The following is a 16,218-nucleotide window of genomic DNA, read 5'->3' on the forward strand; positions in this document are numbered from 1 at the left end:
GGCCCACTCTCGTGGGGATAAGCAAGGCCACTTCTTCTGGGAGGGGGACCCATAAGGGGCTTTGTCAAGGGCTCCTCGTCCCAGAAAGTTCCAAGGATGGAGGTTGGAAGAGTCCAGGCAGGGGGGTCCAGGAAGAAGAAAGAAAGGAACCGAGGGGTCCCAGGAGAAAGGGGCAAGGGGGCTGAGGGGTCTCAGAAGGGAGGAAAGGGCTGAGGGGTCCAGGAGGGAGGGAAAAGGGGGCTGAGGGGCCCATGACAAGGGGAGGAACTGAGAAGTCCCAGAGGGAGGGAGGAGCTGAGGGGTCCAGGAGGGAGGATGGAGACCAGGGGTTCCAGAAAAGGGAGAAGGGCTGAGGGTTCCACACATTTAATGGCTGTGGGGTTGTCAGGAAGGAGACATAGTGAGGTTCTACGGCAGAGGTTCCTGAATAGGCAGGAAGGAGAGGGTGCTTTTGGGGGTTGGGGGAGGGGCTTCCAGATCCCCATTTACCTCCATTAGATACAGATGTAAAACTGTGGGATCCCCACTTTCTGAAATTTGGGGTCCGCCTGAGACTGGGTCATGGTCACTCACCTTCAACGTGGAGACAACCTCGTCGCCGTTGTCCTTGGTGGTGATGGCATACCGCATGACTCGGTCGGGGTCGATGACGGTGTCCCCCTTCTCCCAGCGGATAATGATGGGCCGCTCACCCCGCGCTGTGCAGTTGAGCTCCTTCGCATGACCCTTGATGGCGATGGTGGTGTTGGGGTGGGAGGTGATCATGGCTGGGACTGGGGAGGGGAGGAGGTGCAGGAGGCCCCAGTAAGTGGGGAGGCCAGGCTGGGGGAGGGGCGTGTGCCTTGCACAGAGTTCCCCCCGCCTTGCCCCTCCCCGCAGAGCGCCTCAGCCCCAGGGACAGGGTCCAGTAAAAGTTGTGGAGTGGTGCTGCAAGAAACCCCACTGGCCTGTCTCCCTTTCCCCCTCCCCACCCATGACTGGAGTGGCCTCTCTCTTCTTCAGGGATTCTCATATTCCGCGGACCCCTCTCCAGAATGCTTTAAAATGCACAATATACATAGAATTACAAAGGGAACCAGATATACTGAAGTACAGTTATACAAATATTAAAAACCTTCAAAAGCAAACTTTTCATATAGTATATCATATATCAATATATGTTAGTTATTACTCTTTATCAAATACGATCTAGTGCTGAGCTACAGCAGCACAATGTTGTAACAGCGATGAGCATGAGCGATATGTGGAGACACGTGCAGGAGCTGCAGTGTGAAAACATCTGTGGATTTCTCCGGGCGAGAGCCCCAGGTCCTGCTGCTGCAGGGCTTTGTTGTTTATATTCAAATGGAAGGAAATACTACATTTCAGTTACAAGTTAGTGGAAGAAAAGATGTGCCCTCTTTTCTGACCACAATTCATGGACTCCTTGAATCAGATTCATGGACTTTCTTTGGGGGGTGGTCTCTGGACCCCGGGTTAGGAGCCCTGCTCTAAAGCACTGGGGCCTCTGCTTTGTGTTCGTGGCTCAGGCTCTCTCCACGGCTCTGGCTCAGCTGGTTTGCTCCTCTCAAACTGCTGAGAAACTCCCCTGTTCTTCCAAACAAAACGCAACAGAAAAGCATGGCGAGCATCTTCACGATTAAGGTCCCCCCGGCAGTGCTAACCGGTCTGTGACCCTCCCCACAGCCACCTCCACCGCTGACCTGGGAAAATCATCGTGAAACAACCAAGGCCCCAGCTGGCCATCAGGACACCCCTCCCACTGCCCTGAAAAGAAGCTTCTAGATCTTGACCCTTTCCTGGGCCTGAGCACCTTGGCCAGCAGCAGCAGGAGGAGAGTAGCAGAGGGAAAGATGATCTTGGCTGCCAGTGAAATCCCACCCCCATCCTCCTCCATGCAATTCAACAAATCTGTATCGAGTGCCTATGCCAGTACATGGCACTGTGCCAGGCTTGGGGGGCAGCACACATGATGTGAGACAGGGTCCTTGCCTGGGAGGAGGGGGAGGAGTGGGGGAAGGGAGGGGGAGCAAGACACCTGCATACGCAACAGGAAGATGAGGAAGATGTGAAGAGTACTGCCCAGAGGTATTAGGAGAAATTACCCGTGACTGAGGGCTGTCTGGGAAGGCACCATCCAGCCATTTTACAAGCATTTTTGGGGCACCTATTATGTGCCAGGCCTTGTGTTGGGATCTAAATGAACAGGACACATCGGATCTCAAGGAGTTTCATGGCGGCAGTGAGAACAGACAACAAGACTAGCGATTCCAGCACAGAATGGTAGGTGTTAGGCTGGGGAAATGCACACCAGACACAGCGGGGCGTCGATGGGGAGGAAAGGGTACCCGAGCCAGTGGGACCTCCCCGAGCAGAGGCAGACCTCGGAAAGGCGAGGGGTCTGATGCAACCGGAAGACTGTCTTCGTCCTGGTCTTTTCCTCACTACCTTCCTGGGAAAATCTGCCTCTCAGAGTACAGGTCCCCAGGGGCTCTTACCCCACCCACGGTGCCCATTAGCCATCCTGGAGCCCGCACATTGGGCTGGGCAGTGCTTGACTGTGAGACTGTAAGAATCAGACACCATTCCACCTTCCCGCCCCCACCCGCGGGGGGAGAGGGCCCCTCCTCACACTGAGTTCTGCAGAGGAGCACCTCACAGACCCCATCACTGGCCTGCTTGGGCAATTGTGCAAGAGAGCTCCCCATCTCCTCTGTCCAACCAGCCCCCGGCTCCCCTCTGGGGCACCGTGTTCCCGCTCTGCTTCAGTGGCCGACCCTTTCTTTCCCTCCCAGCGTCCTCAGGATCTCTCTCCCTTCCAGCTTTAAAGACCTACTCAAAGTTCTTCCCAGCAAACTCTCCTGGGTCACCTGACTCCTAAGGACACAGGAAGCCATGCAGCCATAACGATGTGTCCTGAGACACCCGTCACTGGGCGAGGAGACATCTGGAGCAAGTGTGGGGGATGAAGGGTGGTGTCTGGTGCCCCTGAAATCACACCGTGCAGCCAGCCACCGCCTCTGCCTGCTGTCATATGGGACTCGACACCTAGGGCAGCCCTGGCCCCCGGCCCCTGCGCCAGCCTCTCAGCCAATCCTCAGCCCCAGCTCATCAAATAATGAAGCAGATAAATTTTATAATGCACAGCATTACACCAGGATATACAATAAAACGTGAAAGACAAATAACGAGGTGCAAGTTATAATGAAGAAAAAGCCTGCAGTCAGAGACATCCAAGTATGAATTATTGACTAAGGTTTTACACTCTCAAGGATGTGTGAAGGAATATTTTCCGTCAAAGATTTGCATAATTCACTCGTATAAACCTGGGTAGAATATAGAGTAAGATTTTACATCAACAAGTCGGGCTTTGCATTGCAGATACCACCATTAGTTCTGGAGGACTGAAATGCACCCGGTGTGGGGGCAGGGGCGCAGGGGCTGTGAATGGTCAGAGATGGGGGCTGGGGAACCCTGGGTGGGCCAAGCCCTGAGGCCTTCCTGGGGAAGAGGAGTTCTGCTTCTGAGATGCTGCTGAAACCACGGAGGAGCTGGGGGATGTCCTGCAGAAGTGTGTGTGTGTGTGTGTGTGTGTGTGTGTGTGTGTGCGCGCGCGCGCGCACGCGCACGCGCATGCACGCATACATGCATGCATGTGCGTGGGGGGGTGGGAGCAGCGTCAAGTGTCAGCAGAGGTCAGAGGCCTGAGAAGTAGGGGGAAAGGAAAAGTCTTTCTCTGGAAGGAGGACTTCAAGTCTCTGCAACAGAACAAGAAACTTGCAGCACATCCCTGTTTTGCTCTCTAGGCAGAGCTGTGGTAGCCTGTCCAGGGCACGAGTGTGAATGATAAAGGCACCTATCTGGCTGGATGCAGCCCGGTGCCGAGAGCCATAGTTTGGCCAGTGGAGCAGGAACTGGGTTTCAGACTCCACTTGCCCCTTAGGCTATGCAGCTTTGAGCAGATGCACAACCTGTGCATCTATACATGTCAGTCCCACCCAGGGAATCTTCCCAATCACGTTTGTTTAAAGAGACAGACATGGGGGCAACCAGAAACAATGGGGCCTCCAGAGATCGCACTTTGTCCTTCAGCTCTGAGTAACAACCGCACTTGGGGCCTGGGGTGTGTTCCCTTCCCCACTGTTATTGCAATGAGCATCATGCAACACAACCCAATGCTGTCCTCATAGCCTCAAAGCTCAGAGCATGTTGAGGGGAGCCCATCTAAGAAGAGGAGGCTGCTTCTGTGGCTCCCCACCAGCTTGAAGGGGTTGGAGGCCAGGCAGGCGTGGGTTCTACTTGTGTCTTCACCAGTATGTAGCCTTCAACACACTACAGACAACTTCTGTGAGCCTCAGGCTCATCACCTGTGATATGAAGACAGGATACCTCCACCCACAGAGTCGTTATGGGGGCAAATAGGGACCCGAGGGCTCTCCTGCCCTGCTCCTGGTCCACAAAAAGCACCAGATAAGCACATGCCCTCCTTAAGATGTGACCTGCCAGGCTATTCCACAGAATCCCAGAGCCCTAGAGTTGGAGAGCCCAGATAATGTTCGATATGGCAGTTATGAGCCACATGGGCTACTGAGCACTTGAAACATAGCCTCTGCAGAACTGAGATGTGCTGTAAGGTGGTAGACACACACTGGGCTTCAAACACATAGGAAGAAAACAATAAGGTAAAATATATGATTAATAATTTTACATTGGTTACATGTTAATATTTTAGATACATTGAGTTAAATAAAATATGGTTGACCCTTGAATAACATGGATTTGAACTGCATGGGTTCACTTATATGCGGATTTAAAAAAATAAGTAATAAATAAATAAATAAATAATAAGTATATAGCACTGTAAATGTATTTTCTCTTCGTTATGATTTCCCTAAGAACATTTGCTTTTCTTTAGCTGACTTTACTATAAAACTACAGTAGAGAAGGGGCGCCTGGGTGGCTCAGATGGTTAAGCGTCTGCCTTCGGCTCAGGTCACGACCCCAGGGTCCTGGGATTGAGTCCCGCATCGGGCTCCCTGCTCCTTGGGAGCCTGCTTCTCCCTCTGCTTCTCTCTCTCTCTCTCTCTCTCTCTCTCTCCCTCTGTCTCTCATAAATAAATAAATAAAATCTTTAAAAAAAATAAAAATTAAAATTAAAAAATTAAAAAAAGACTACTGTAGAGAATACATACAACATACAAAATAGGTGTTAATCGACTGTTAATGTTATCAGTAAGGTTTCTGGTCCACAGTAGGCTATCAGTCGTTAGGTTTTGGGGGAGTCAAAAGTTATATTTGGATTTTTTATTGCTTTGGGGGGTGGCACCCCTCCCCCCTGTGTTGTTCAAGGTCAACTGTTTACTATTACAATAAATCTCAGCTGTCTCTTTTTACTTTTTAAACATGCGACGAGAAGCGTTCAGATTACTGATGTGGCTCGCATTTTGTTTTTGTTGAATGGCATGGGTATGGAGCATCTACCTGCACCCTTCTTTTTACAAATGAAGAAACTGAGGGCACACTAGTAAACAGCAGGGCATCTGAGAGGCGGTTAGATGGCAGAGGGCAGTGCTTACCACACAGAGCTGCCGCCCTGGAGGAGGAAGCTAAGGCAAGGCTGGGAGAACGAGTCCCCAGTTCTTTAGCATTATAAGCACAAGCTCCAGAGGACTCACGAGGGCTGGTTCTGGGCACTCCACTTGACGGAGGACATTAACAAGCTGGAGTGTGACCAGGAAGATGGACACGTTTCAAACCGTGCCATTTGAAGAGTGGCTGAAAACCAGGCATCTGTAACTTGCAGGGAGTAAGATGGGGACAAGACACAAGAGTTCTTTGATAAAGGGAGAAGGACAGACCTCCTCTTTGGCCCAAGAAGGAATTTGCTGGTAGTTTTTGTTGTTTAGGGAGAGGGCTGCATTGGGAGGCAGTGAGTTCCTGCACCAGAGGTAGGCAATCTCGGGCACTGTAGAAGAGATCCCAGCAGGATTGGGGGACCTTGTCCTTGGGGGTGTCTGGGTCTCTGGAGAGAGGAAAAGATGGTCTGGGAATCTGGCTCAGCATACTCTTCCCCTCACATTTAGGTGTCTTGAGCCCTCTGCCCTAGGCAAGAAGCAGAGAACCTGCCTCCTCCCTTCTCTCTCCCCTACCCAGTCTCCCTGCCGATACCAGAACTGAGAACTCTACCCCTGTGCCCCTTCCCCTGACTTGTCCCCGGCCTCCAAGAGCCCCAGTGCCCTCTTGTGCCCACAAACTGGGGGCCCCAGCCCTCTCGGCTGCTGTACAGATGGGCTTAACAAGACAGCCCCCCAGAGAGGGGGGTCCAGGGTGGCCGCTGCCCCACCCCACCTGCTCTCCTCTTCCCTCCGCTTCCCCTTTGCTTCTTGTTCTGGATCATAAGGTCTCTGTGCTCCACTGAATCACAGACACAAACAGAATTGAACCTGAACCCTCATAGCACCGAGGCTCAGCTGTGCCCCAGAGGGCTTTCTGGGTTGCAGGCAGACTCCCCAAAAATTCCCTAGAGATGTTCATGTTCAGTCACCCACCTATGGGAGCAAAGATACACACACGAAAAGCAGTGATAAAAATACACCCCAAAGTCACAAACACAGTCACCGTCACTGCCTGTGCTCTGATGTCTTGACCACAGACTCATACATGGTGTCACATACACATAACATGATGCAATTGTCAGTTGCATGTCAATAACCTGACGTGACTGTCTAAGGCACATCTACCCACAGCACCCTCCCTCCAAACACACACACACACTTTTATGATGACCTTTTACTTCGAACTTACCATGTACCACATACTGACAGTACCGTGTTTCTTGACTAAACTCCACGGCCTCCCTGGGCCTGTGATGCCCATGATGGAGCAGGCAATAACCTGGATGCTTTGCCTCTTGGCTTATTGCTCAATGATCCCCCCTCAGCAACAACCATAAGAAGTCTTATTATCCCCATTTTTCAAATGAGGAGACCGAGGCTTCCAGAAGGCAGTTCTTCCCTAAGTCCCTGCTACTGTGGTTGTGAGGGACGGCCACCTCTTGGAGTCTGTCTGTCTGCCGTGCATGCACAGAGTCTCTGGCTTTGGAAAATGGAATTTGGCTGTCACCAAAGAGCTGGGGCTTCTCTGTGGTGGGCAGCCCCAGCAGGATGTTCCCAGGGCAGGCATCAGGGACGGTGGCAGCTTTAGGAGCACAGCAGGGGAGGAGAGGAAGGGATTGTACGCACAGGGCTGAGTCCTCTGTGACAAATGCTAATAGCAGCCACATAGGCAACATGATGCTCCAATAGGACACAGGAGGCTTTAATGAGATACAATTTCTCTGCTTTCCTGCAGTGTAATTCAATTAACAGCCAGGAAAACCTAATTTCTTTTTACAAAGAGGGGTGCAGGGGGAGATTCTCTGGGGACTTGGGAACAGGGAAGGGCTGGGCCTAGAGGCATCAAGGAGACCCATGTAGGCCAGCCGCCTCTTAATACATAGCTCCTTCCAATATGGCCCCTTTAGGTGGAGAGGGTGGCACATTTCCCTGGGTCCCGAAGGAAGTCCTGTGTGAACCGAGCCAGTCTTTATCAAAGCTTTACAGCCCCAGTGCTCGGTATGGTGCCTGGCACTATGCATGGCCAAATTGCGGCAAGCCTGGTAGAGGCCACAGATGACTCCCTGACACCCCATGTCATTACAGTTGTCCCTCCTATGGGCATTGAGAGAGATCCCTGGCATGGTGCATGCCATATACTGCAGAGTCCTTGTACCCTTGTCTCTGGCGGGGACACTCACCAGGGCAGAAGCATCTCTGTTGAGGACTCAGCATATTTGTGGAAAGTTCCCAAGCGCAGGACACCTACCTCTCCTGTTCCCCACCAGTGCCCTGGGTCCACCTTCTTAGGTCCAAGGTTAGACTCACTCCAAGGCAGGGAGGAGCCTTGCTGGGCATTTGGCACCCAGGCCACTGCCTTACAGCCATGCAGAAATTTCAGATTTTCTCCTCCTGGTTCCACCAGGGCCTTCTTGGCAGGCGCCGTGGAGAGGAGGAAGGCACCAGGCTGAGCAGATCACCCCCTCCCCTCGCTCCTGGACCCTCCTGGGGCAGCAAGCCGAGGGGAGAGGAAATCAATTTCAGAAACAAGACAGTTGTCAGAATCTGATGTAACCGGTTCCCGTCTGTGAAATTACTCACAGGCCGGCTCCTGTCACCCCTGAGGTCCTGCCCAGACCAGCTGCTATTTACATTTTAATTTGATGTGAGAGGCTGATAGATTTTTAAAACACCGCCAGACAGCTCAGCTTCCTTGCTCACCCCCAGCATCCACAGACTTCCCGACCAAACCCAGGCTTGGAGATGGGGTTCTTGGGCCTCTAGATGCTGCCATGGGGATAGTCAACTGCATCTATTCGGCCCTCCCTTGCTCCTCCAGCTGACTTTCTCTGGGGTCCCGCTTCACAGGCTGGGGCAGAGTCGGGGGTTGGGGGGAGGTCTGCTCCTTGCAGTTTGCATAGCCCCGGAGCATCCTTTGTGAGGAGCTTCACTCTTGTTAAGGAGGTGGTCTGGGGTTATTAGCCTCTACATTACCAGTGGGAAGCGGAGGCTCACAGGGGCTAAGTGGTTTGTCTAAGGCCACACAGCTGGTAAGTGGCAGGAAGGAGACCAAGCCCCAAGTCCCCTAAGTCATCGGCTCCCTTTCCTCTGGTTTTAGTCCAGCCTTCTCCTTCTGCCTGGTTGATTTTTCTCCCACTCTGGGCTTTATCCCAGGAGCAGGGAACTGGGTGGGGATGACGTAGTGCAGATGAGTCCTGGGGGAGTGTGGAAGGAGCCTGGAAACTGGAGTGGGGCTGGGGTGGCAGGCCCAGGAGGCTAGGCGAGGCGGGGCGGGGGGCTGGGGGCAGGAGTTAGCTGGCGGTGAGTCAGCCTTCCTCTGTCTCTGTCTCCCTCCCTCTCTTCCGCCTGGTGACTGGAGCTCAGCTGGTGTTTCTGACAAGTCCCCAAGTCACCAGGGAGGGAAGATTCAGTTATGAATACCCAAAGGAGAGGAGCAGTGTGTGTGGGAAGGAGAACGTGGAAGAAAGGACGGGAACGCCCCTGGCTGTGGGGAGAGGCCAGATCAAGTGTGGAGAAAGCAAGGGATGTTGCATTCCAAAAGGAAGCGCGGGGCCCCGCCTCTCCACCCCGTTGCTGGGCGGGAGTCTGTGGTCCTCACGGTGCTTTTTCCACTGCTGAGGGCTCTGCCTGTGGGTCAGCTCTGTCCCGCGTTCTTCTACGTGTGTCCGTTCGCTTAGTCCCCCAACGACCTCGTTTTGGTTTCCACTTTTCTGATAGGGAAACTGAGGCTTAGAGAAGTAAACTGCCCAAGGTCACACAGCTAGTAAGTGGCAGAGGCAGGACTTAGCCCAGGTGCCCACGGTTTTTACCCACAATGTGACATGGGCCAGAGCAGCGCAGTGGACAGGGGCGCAGGTAGCCAGGAAGGGGCGCGCGAAGAGCCCAGCTTCTCTGAGGAGAAATGCAGTGAACACTGCGGGGAGAAGATTGGTCTGGGAACCAGGAGACCAAGGGGTTAGGCTATTCTGCTCTCTTAGGTGGGAGGCCTGGGGGGAGAGGTTTGAGGAGGTCCTCAGGCCTGGCTACAAGTACAAATTATCTGGAAAGTTAAAAAAAAAAAAAATCTTATGGCACAGTCCCCATGCCCAGAGGTTCAGATTTAATCGGTCCAGAGTGGGGCCGGCGACAGATTTCCTTAAGAGCCACCCCCAGCTGGGTGATTCTCACGCGCGGTCTGGGGGAAGGACTACAGACAGGGCTGAGGACCCTCCCATTCTAGTACCTGCCCTCTGGTCCTTCCTCCGCTGCAGGGAGGACCATCTTAAAGCCAATAGGATTGGAAGAAGGGCAGCGAAGTCCTGTGGTTCTTCACTATCTCCAAGGAAGAAGTTCACTTTTCAGAAGTCCTTCTGAGAGTCTAACTGAAATCCCTTCAGGATCTGCATGGAGCTTTTCGCCAATTAGGATGCTCTGGGCAGGCTAAAACGGTTTTCCGGGTGTCCCCCTCTCTGCCCCCTTGGGAGAGGATTTTCCAGGGGACAACCCATTCCCTGAAGGCTCCTGAGAGCTCTATGGACCCACTTGTCAGAGAAGAAGGGAGCCTCCTGGCTCAGAAGCGCTCATCTTTTGTTTCTGAAAGGATTACATGTACCCATTTGAGGTGAGTGGGCCCCTCCTTCCCCCAGTGCAGCCGACTCCCCTCCCTCCCCCCAAAGGTTTGTGTCTCCTCCTTGTTAACAAGATCACGACAAGAACGGTAGCCCTGTTTGGCGGAGTGAGATAAGCCTCCACAAAGGGGCATTGTTGGCACGTGGGGTGCTGGGCCTGGGGTGGGGTGGGTGGCAGCTCACTGAGCTCAGCCAGGCAGCAGCTCCAGGCTTCCCCAGGGAAGAGCTGGTTGGAGGGGGCGGGGGGGGGGGGTGCGTTCTGGTTTCTGCTTTGTTTTCACTCTTCTTAAAGAGCCAGGGCCATAGTGTTGTTAATTTGATTGCACCCACTTCGGCTTCATGTCTCCCCTGATTAGCCAAGCTCCACCTGAAGCATGAGATGAATTCAAATTGCGTGGAAGCAATCAGCTTCGCTCTGAGGGGTGCTGGGGAGATGCCTGGTGAGCCGGGGGCCCATGGGATCCTAGCTGTCCACTGCTTGTGTCTGGGACGGGGGGCGGGGCACACCTGGCAAGAACAGCGTGTGAGTGAGTGTGTGTGTGTGTGTGTGTGTGTGTGTGTGTGTGTGTGTGTGAAGGGGGTGGGGGTGAGGGTCACGAAGGGTGGGCTTTTTGAGACTCAGACTGCAGACCTGCTTCTGCTCCAGGGTGGTCCCCTTTGAGACCCTCCCATTCACCAGGCCTTGCCGTCTCCAGCTGTAAAATGGGGTCAGTCAGTTCTTCTCTTGGCTGCTTGTCGAGGAGTCCAAGAGCAGACTCGGGGTGTATTCTCAAGGCAGGGTGGGGGACCTGCTTCTCCCCTGCCTCTGGCCCTCTTCTCTCCCCAGAATGTTGGGAAAATGATAGTAATCATAAGAAGAGCTAACATGTATCGAATGCTTGTTATCTGCCATGCGCCTTGATTAATGCTTTACATGAATTATCTCATTAAATTCTTCCTCCTCCTCTTCCCCACGACCCGAGAAGGTGGGTGGTGGGTGGTATTTTTATTCCCATTTTAGAGATGAGAGAACACTGTGAAATTACCCTGAACATCAGAATCCTGACGGTAACGCCATCTTTAGTTATCTGGAAGGCCCTTCCGGGTCATCACTGGGAACACCCTTGAGCAGGGGTCAGCAGAGTTTTTCTGTAAAGGGCCAGATAGTAAACATTTTAGACTTTGCAGGCCGTAGGTCTTTGTTAAGATGACTCAGCCCTGCCATTGTAGCTGGAAAGCAGCCCTGGACAGTAAGACGTGAAGAATGGGCGTGGGTGCCTTCCAGCAAAAGTGGCAGTTAGCCACGTTTGGCCTCGGGCCCGGTTTGCTGACCCCCGGCTCTAGAGTTCTGTACACAGGAGTTTCTGGCTAGGAGACTGGTTGCATCCAGACAAGGACAGTTGTAGGGTGTTGGGAGGGATGACATTTCAGCTGTCAGAGTTCTGGAAAGCATGAAGTTATCGAATAAATCACCCAGCATGGGTATTGTTAGGGGTTGGATTGTGTCTCCCCAAAGACATATGTCAAGTCCTAACCTCTGGTACCTGTGAATGTGACCTTATTTGGAAGTAGGGTCTTTGTAGATGCCATCTTCGCTTACATCTTGATTACATCTTACTGGAGCAGGATGGGCCCCTAATCAATGTGACTGGTGTCCTTAGAGGGGAGATGCTCAGAGCAAAAATGGTGTGAGGACGCACAGGGAGAAGCATGTGAGGTGGAGGCAGAGACCGGAGCGGGGCACCTACCCCCTGCCAAGGACAGCTGGGAGCCACCTGAAGAGGGAAGCATGCTCCCCTAGACCCTGCACACAGAGCACAGCCCTGCTGACTTCTGCATTTTGCACGTCTAGCCTCCCAGCATGGGGTGGTGGGGGGGGAGAACGCATTTCTGGGTTTTTAAGCCATCTGGTCTGTGGTGCTTTGTTACAGAGGTCCCTGTAAAGTAATACAGGGATCTAGGGTGTGAGAGAGATCTTTGTGCCAAGTGGCAGGGAGGACTGCTCCCAGCTTTCCTGCATGGAGCTGGAGGGGCTTCCTGAGGTGGGACGTGGTGTGGGCTTTGCTCTGCTTGTGCCATGGGGAGTCCACTCCCCATTACGCTCCCACCCCACACACAGCCTGGTGTGCCAGGGCCACACGTACTCGACTCTTCCCCCCAACACCAGGGATAGGTGCTTGGTAAGTGCTCCATGACTACTGAATGATGAATGAACGGCGGCAGGCCTGGACACGAGCAAACATGAGTAGGAGAGAATCTTCAGAATCTCCATCCCACCACATCTTGAGGCTCCGTAGGCCTGAGAGGCCAGACGGAAGCCTGGTGGTCCCAAGCTGGAATTCCCAAGGGCTGGGCAGGGATTGGGGTCCAGGGTGTGGGGGGATTCTCCAGTCTGCCCACCAGGCTCATCCTTTCTGGCCCAGGACAGGACACCTGCCAGCTACGCAATGACTCGTGAGTCACCCATGGGGAGCGAGGATGGTGTCTGGGTGAGCGTGCCGCTCTAGGTAGAAATCTTGGCAGAGTGTCAGCTAGTATCCAGCTGCCTCAGAGCACCCCGTCGTCCCACCTGGACCTGGCCAAAGTGAACACACCATCTCTCCATCGTCATCGACTGCATTTCTACTGGTGGCCCCATGGTGCTGCTCATCTCGGCTTCAAGCCTTGGCTCTCCCAGCTCCGAGTCCAACCCAGCGTCAATGCCTAGTGCTTGTTCTTTCATAATGACCCTTAGAGTCCCCCTTTCTCTCCATTCCCTGCTCACGATCCTAGTATCACGTGCAGACTTCCGTGCCACTATTTCCACAAGCTCTCTCCCTCATCCCGGGCTGCCACCCTCTCGTTAGAGGTTCTCCTCATGGCCTCCCGCACAGCTTCCTACCCCAGAGCCTTTGCTCATGCTATTCCTTCCGCCACCTCTTCTTTAAGGCTCAAGTCCCACTCCTCTAGAAAGCTCTGTGTGATCATGTCCGTCCACACTGGGTTTTTCCTTCCCTGACCTAACATTGCGCTTGTAGAGCCAGACCCCTTAGCACGTGATCTTGCCTTGTTTCCTGAAGGTTGGTTCCAGCTTCCTCGCTAGTCTATAAGTTCCTGGGGGGCCGGAGTGGGGATTTAATCAGAAAGTGCCTGTTTACTGCTTGACTGATCTAACAATCTGTTCTGCCCCTACCTTCCAGAGAGGCTCTGCTCATAAATGGGGGAGCAGACCTGGGCTCCTAACTTAGGGCAGGGTTTAAAGGCACTGCTTCTGCTCCTTGCTTGCCTGAATATTCTCATCCAGTAAACTGAGCCACCCAGTGAGAACCCCAGCTCCCTCGTGTCTCAAAATGTTTACTGCACCTTTTCCTTGATTAGCATGTAGGATGCACAAAATTCTGTTCTTCATTAGATCTGATGGGGCTGAACATAAGGAAGGCCTTGAAGGACACCTTAGAGCCCAGAGCCATCTGGACGCTCTCCTGTGCTCGTGGTCATGGGGACTGTCTGCCACCACTGCCTAAAGCCTCTAGCAAGGAGATAATAAGGACCCCAGTGAGCCTGGGGACAAGACGTCTCTGGGCACAAGCACTTTCAGATTGGGAGTGGGGGTCGCACGGGCAGGGCCATTCCTGCTGTCCCTTCCATAAAACCCTCCTCTGCTTGTCTGTCGACCTGGCTTGTCATGGTGAGGAGAAGAGGGGCCAGGGAAGGGGGCTGTTCCACACGGAGACTTTCATTCTACCTCGAAACTTTGTACAAAGGACCATTTTGGGGCTCGGTTTGGCATGTGATGTGACATGCTCCAAAGACACTGGTGGCCTCTTGAGGTCAGTAAGGGGCCCACGTGTCTTTGGTTCAGGCTTGTCTTTATCTCTAACGCCCCGAAACCCCGAGGGCTCTGGCTTCTGAAGGCAAGGTCCTGCAACTGGTACCGCATGCCCCGCCTGGTCTCCATCAGCACAGCAGAAGGTGGCCTGTCTGTCAAGCTCCGTTCCTGTCTTCGGGGCCGAGGGAAGGGGACAGGGGTTGGGACTTCTCTTAGCAGAGGAGTAAACTGAGTCTGGGGAGACGAAGTGACTGGCCCCAGTTTACTCAGCGTGTAGTGGGGGACACTGACACAAGAGATCAGGGCTCCCATCTCCCTGTGTGGGACCTTCCTGTCCCCTAAGCCATCATTTCATTTTGGTGTCCCTGGGTCACGCACAGGGTGGGGAGGGTAGGACAGAGCCTGGCCTGGAGACAGGATATGTCCAGCCTCGTTTCTCGCCCCTGTTTGATGAAGCAGGAGACAAAGTGCTGCTCCTTATTCTATGAAGTCTGAAAATCAATAAGGCCAAAGAGCCAGCTGGATAATCATTGCCATGGAAATCATGGCAATGGTTCATTCCCTCCCCCCACCCCCTTACTGGAGGCCAGGCCCCAGGCTTGCAGAGATTCCCGGCTTGGCACAGACCAGGGTGGGCCTCCCTCAGCTGCCCTGAGGCTGGGCAGGTGAGGCTGACTGATGACCAGCACTGGGGGTGGGGGGGGGTAAGTACTGTGGCTAAACTCCCCGGCTATGGCAGGACCAGCGTCAGCCCCAGACCGGTGTGACTCGGAGGCCAAGCATTGTCCTGCTCTGCTGCCTGCCTCCTCCCCTGACGGCAGATCCAACAGGGAGGCTGTCCTACCCATCCCTCAGCCAATCAGGGAGACTCATAAGGGCAGAGGGGAGCACCAAAGGGGTGACCCATGATGCCGTGTAGGATTGGACCAGACCTAGGGGCTGAGGTCAGTCGGCCTGTTGTCCCAGTGAGGCAGGCCAGGGTGGGCAGAGGCCTCTGCCGAGCTGGGTGCCAGAGGCAGGCATTCCCACAGAGGGAAAGGAAAACCAGCCCGGCCTTCAAGGAGCTCCAGGCTGGTGAGGAGATAGGCCCTACACCAGGGACCACAGAGGAAAACCTTGGGCCAGTTGCTTGGCTTCTTCATGCCCGTTTCTTCTTGTGTGCTGAGACAGCCCTTACGAGTATGTGTGTGGGCATCCCAATGCACACGTCCAGGCTCCTTCTGCATGCCCTGAAAAGAGCCATCCCTTAGGTCTAGGGGTCATGCTGGTGGTGGGGCCCATCCTTGGGAGGAGAGATTGGGGAAGACACTGCGGAAGATCCTAGAGGTCAGCTTGGGGCATTTGGGCAGGGAATCCCCTGGGCACCTGGAACGTGGTCTAGAAAGGGGGTCGTGAGCTCTGGGTAGCCATTCCCTTTGCCATAGACTCCTTGCCGTGTGGGAGGGGCAGGGGCTGACGAAGGCAGAAGAAGCCCTCTAGGGCAGGAACCCCAGTCACTGGGTGCAAGGGAGCTGCTGCTTCTGCCTGACAAGCAAGAATTTCCTTTGGGCAAATTTGAAATTAGGACCATCTTGGGTCACGGGATACACGGTTGTCTTTCCGAGGCTTTGTATCCTGCCCTCTGTAAGCGGACCCTGTCTACCCAGGCCTGGGACTTCTCTCCCTAGCATGGGCCTCGCCCCTCCTCCAGTCCTCACTTGGCTCCATCCTCCGGCCTCCTGCCTTCCAGCGACTCTGCAGCTGGGTGTGTGCTTGTGGAGGGCTCTTGGATCTGGCTTTAATTGGTCTGACATTTTGCTAAACAAACAAATCAAAACTCAGACCAAACAAAGAGCCCAATGGGTTTAATTGGCCATGGGTTCTGCCTCGGCCCAGTCACTGGAGCCTTTACAAAGTGGAGGAGAGTCTTGGGGGATATAACAGAACCTGTCTAATCAGGTAACCTGCGGCACAAGAGGGCCTCTGAGTCCAGGGAGGCACATCCAGGTATGGTGACATCAAAACACAGCCAGCCCCTGGTACCCCAGACCCCAGACTAAGCAGCCTGGCTTTTTACCTGCCTCTCCATAAAGCATTCTTTTTGAAGATGGTTTATTTATTTTTTCCTATCTGCCAGTTGGAGGAGGGATTGCTTTCTCCCCCTTTTGGTCATTATCTCTCTCTCTCTCTCTTTTTTTTTTCATTTTAAAAGGGAGATAAAAGGTAGCTG

At 53.7% G+C, this 16,218-nt stretch overlaps 1 protein-coding gene across 2 annotated transcripts in view; it reads right to left on the minus strand.

Annotated features, from left to right (window-relative positions):
- The window catches only part of DSCAML1 (DS cell adhesion molecule like 1), a 341,143-nt gene that overhangs the window by 56,831 nt on the left and 268,094 nt on the right, over positions 1-16,218 (minus strand). For both annotated transcript variants that reach the window (XM_073903814.1, XM_073903815.1), the window contains one exon: positions 574-773. In XM_073903814.1, the coding sequence (XP_073759915.1) occupies positions 574-773 (200 nt within the window). The remainder of the gene's footprint in view (positions 1-573; positions 774-16,218) is intronic.

The sequence above is a fragment of the Callorhinus ursinus genome, unplaced genomic scaffold (assembly GCF_003265705.2).
Source record: "Callorhinus ursinus isolate GAN/ISIS: 27379988/994484 unplaced genomic scaffold, GSC_fseal_2.0 scaffold19, whole genome shotgun sequence".
Classification (NCBI taxonomy): domain Eukaryota; kingdom Metazoa; phylum Chordata; class Mammalia; order Carnivora; family Otariidae; genus Callorhinus; species Callorhinus ursinus.